A 4,185-nucleotide genomic window follows, 5' to 3' on the forward strand; every position below is an offset into this window, starting at 1 on the left:
TGTCCTTGACATCTCTTGCCAGATTTAATTCCAAACGGGCCTTAGCCTTCCTCGTCGCGTCCCTGCATACTCTGACAACGTTCCTATATTCCTCCCAAGTGGCCTGTCCCCCTTTCCACTTTCTGTATACTTCCTTCTTCTGGTTGAGAAGATCACAGAACATCACAGAACATTGTTCCATCACAATTGCTCGCATGTAAATTTAACAATAAGAACATATGCACTTAGCTTTAACTGCTTCAATGTACTATTTTCATTCTTTCACAAAGTCATGTTAAACCTCATTCCTCTTTGATCTTATGCAGTTGTTTTTCATGCATACACACCCCAAAAGCTGATAAAATATCACTATTCTTTTAATTACCATTGTCTACAGCAAGTCTTATTTGTGGAGAGCAAAGGGAATTGAGGAATCCAGTCTAGTTTCCTTTTGCTCTGTATTTTTCCTACTGGAGAATGAGACAGTAAATTAGAGGTAACTGGCCAATATTTCATGAACCACCACCAATGATCCATAGACCACTCTGGAAAACTCTATGCTAATTAAYAATATTTGGAGATATTTTGCTACATTTACAACAACTGAATATATGTAAGCTGTAATTTCCCACATAACACCTAAGGGACTCCCTGCGGCTGATCCATTCATCAAATTTTAGGCAAGGGGGCAGTATTCTCAATGTCATAAAAGTCAAAAGAACTATGATGGTGGCAAAGACACCACACTTTTTCAGGTGATTGTCAAGGAAAAAAAAGCTTTGTTTCCCTCAGTTTTGTCGGGCACCAAGTTGTACCAATGTGCCAAGTAATATCACATACTGTACAAATCAAAGAAAGAGAACTGAATCTGTCAGTCTAGCAGTCGCAGCATAGAGCAGCAGTCCAGACACCTCCGTTTCAACATGAGCCAAGTCAATGTGTTGCACTGCATCTCCAAATACCAATGCTCCCTTTTGTCAGACAGAGGATAGAGATGCCTCTCCACCTTTTCAAGGGTTGTAAAGTCTTCAGAAGTGCTGATTATCTCTTATGAGCTCCTCGGGGCAAAGAAACAATGGAAAATACAAATCATCCCAAAGGCCAATAAACACCAGAAAAAAATTGGAAAAGTGGGATTTAGGAGGCTCTTTTATAAAAAACTTTTGAAAGTGCATATCTTTTTTAAATAAAAGTCCAATCTATTTATACTTACATAATCAGTGTGCTGAAGTTTTTAATTGACATGCAAAGCCATGAGGGAAGCTACAGGAAGGCCAACTATACTCAGATTAACTTGGAGTTACTAGTAGTCTACATAATGAGGCTTATAGACCTACAACAACAGATAATAGCACTGTAAAAAATTATCCTACCTGATAAAGTGCATTTTCATAGTAAATTCAGTAAATTAAAATTATTAACACAGGCAAGATACTTTTCATGGTTTGTGTTAAACAGTTTGACATAAATCTAGCTGGAATATATCTAGGCCAACCTGGGCTTTTTGCAGAGACTGAGTAAACAGGAAGTTCTATCAAGTTAAGGTGTATGCCTGGGTTGAACAGTGACATATTAAAAAAATGAAGGGAGGTAAATCTGGTTTATGGTATGATTGTGCCCAAGTTAAACTGTTGAAATAAACATGCAAATTGGAAAAAACAGAAATGAGAATATGAGTTATACTATACACAAGACAAGATACAGGCCTTAGAGAAGAACAGAGACAAAACAAACATTCTTGCTAGAAAGCAAATCTTTCTCCAAGTAACAAATAATTCAAGCAGACTTTAACGATTCTGTTAAATTTTTGAAGAGTAGTCCAAGACTTCATCTTCTACACGGCCAAGAGCATAGCATACGTTTCTAAGCCCTGTGATCAACCACCCTCATTGTGCTTTAAGGTACAGTATTTAACTTATTCTTTATGTACTCCCTAGTTATTTCCTACAGACTGTCATGACAATGTAGACAAAACTGTCCCTTTCACAGGTTATAAATTGAAACTTAAAGGCTGTTAAGAAACTAAAGCAAAATAGTTTACTTTGTGCTACTAGTACTTACAAAAGTACAAAAAGGTAATCATTCATTCTGGGCAGATATACCAGACTAGTCATTTTTGCTGAGTCAGTGTCATTGTTTTTGTCTTTGTAATTAGGGTCTTTATACTAAGGTATTTTTCAAGTAATTTTATCCTGTATTGCGAAAACACAATGTAACAGTGTCTGCCCTGAAAATTATATAAGAATATATTCACATTCAAAAAAGTTCTGTTTTAGCCCCCCCCCATTTTCTGTCCATCCATCCAAAATAAAGTTTATAAAAATTATACTATCATAAAAACATAATCAAAAAGTTAAATTATGGTCCTTAGTTCCCTGCCAGTTTTCTCGAAAGTAACTTTCACATTCACAGTCAACAAGAACAGCAAGTCCAGGTGTTTATTTCAGTTTCTAAATGCAGAAGTACAAAAGAGACAATTAATGACAGCATTAAAACTATTTTTTGAAAGCATTAAAGCTATTTATTTAAAATCACACTGTTTTTAAACTGCTTAAAGAACGAAAACCTCTTAATAGTCTGAGGAAATCAGCCCCACATTTCTCCTTATTAGTCTGCCACAGTAACAAATCCACTAAACTCTGCTTAGGAGTCGTTTGGAGCTTTCGAAGTGCAGAACTGTAGCAAACAAGAGCAGGACCCCAGCAGATCCAGGCTGGATCTGCTGGCAGGATCTCTTACCCATGCTGGATCCGAAGTTCAGGGTTGCTAGGTGTCTGCAACAGGAAGCGCAGCTGCCTGGACTGGATTTAGCAAAGCAAAAGCTGTTCCCAGGGGGTCATATATACAAGAGTGAGAGGGCGGGTAAAACAAGGGAGAGAAACTGCCAAGGGGAGGATCCAGCCCAGCCAGGAGCATGGGAGGACGTGGACAGAAATTCAGTGTTTGCTTCCTGGGAAATAGTGGAGGAAGCTCTGAAGTTCTGCTTGAGCCCCCTTCCTCAGCCCTGGGGAGCTGCACCTGGTTCTGATTCTGGTGGACTTTCCACATACTCCTACTTATATGCTAGATGTGTTTATCTGCCTATTCTGTGCCCAAGTAACTGCCCTTATACAGAGAAAACCTACATGCTTTCTAGCAGTAAAGGGGGAAACAGTTCTGTTTAAAAGCACTTGATTTTGGGCAATATTTCAAGTTCTCCAGGAGGCAACGCATGCCAGACCAGATCAGCGCTCTCAATTGTGTCTAGTTTGGCAGGCAGCTATGTTTTAACATTTTTATGGCCCTTCGATCCTCTACACAAGGCAGCTACGGAAAGATAATTTGACTAACAAAAACTTCACAGAATTACTTTTTGTGGAAGATTCTTTCAAGACTGACTGCTGCCTTGGAGCATCTGAAAATCTAGATTTCATTCTTTATTCCATTTGGGATTCTGCTAAACTGTCCCTAATGAGTGTATTGTTTTCCATTGATTTGCTGAAGAACAGTATTTTTTCCAGAATGCAGGCAACTTAACCTGCCATTCCCCCAAAACATTCACAAGAGCAGATTCTACATTTTACTCCCCTGTTCCATTTCTTCTCTCTCTTTTATATAAGCCACCAATAACAGCTGAAAGACTAAATGCTTCTGAAACACTACAACTATTTTAGCAATTCCTTCCCTTAAGCCAAGGGATTGTCAGAGAGAGCTGACAAACAACTTATAACTAACCATTTATTTAGTGAATTTAGCATTTTTTCCTGGACAAGAACTAGATAAATGCAGTCTGTTAATTTGCTTGCCACTTCAGACTGCTTGCTAAATATTTTGTGCAAACAAATTCTAATCTAACCTAACATTGCTCAGAAATGCTTTTCTCTAAGTATTCTTTTAAGCACTCTGCAGTTGTATTTAGATATTTCAAATGCATGATGGGCCATCTAAGTCATGTTTTGCTCTCCTCATTTGATGGGCTGACTTCTGCTAACTGCTTCAGAACAAAAATATATATTTTTTTTAAACTCATGTTTAAATTATTTGACTCAACAAGGAACATATTATTGTTCAGTATCAAAATAACATTGTATTAAATCATTAGTACTCTTAGCTCGCATCTCATGCCACTGGGGAAGAACTGGGATCTACTGCACAACTTGGGATATGTCTATCATAAACACAGAATTAGAGTAAGGCCATGATCACTTTGTCCACATATGGAGGCTT

The 4,185-nt window shown here is 37.9% G+C and overlaps 1 protein-coding gene across 1 annotated transcript in view; it reads right to left on the reverse strand.

Moving 5' to 3' along the window:
• The window catches only part of LOC112974568 (methanethiol oxidase-like), a 19,709-nt gene extending 16,783 nt beyond the window's left edge, over positions 1–2,926 (reverse strand). Inside the window, exon 1 of the mRNA XM_026083682.1 lies at positions 2,719–2,926. Within this exon, the coding sequence (XP_025939467.1) occupies positions 2,719–2,722 (4 nt within the window). The 5' untranslated portion in view covers positions 2,723–2,926. The remainder of the gene's footprint in view (positions 1–2,718) is intronic.
• Between the last annotated feature and the right edge of the window lie 1,259 nt (positions 2,927–4,185).

The sequence above is a fragment of the Apteryx rowi genome, unplaced genomic scaffold (genome assembly GCF_003343035.1).
Source record: "Apteryx rowi isolate R43461 unplaced genomic scaffold, aptRow1 scaffold_610, whole genome shotgun sequence".
Lineage (NCBI taxonomy): Eukaryota > Metazoa > Chordata > Aves > Apterygiformes > Apterygidae > Apteryx > Apteryx rowi.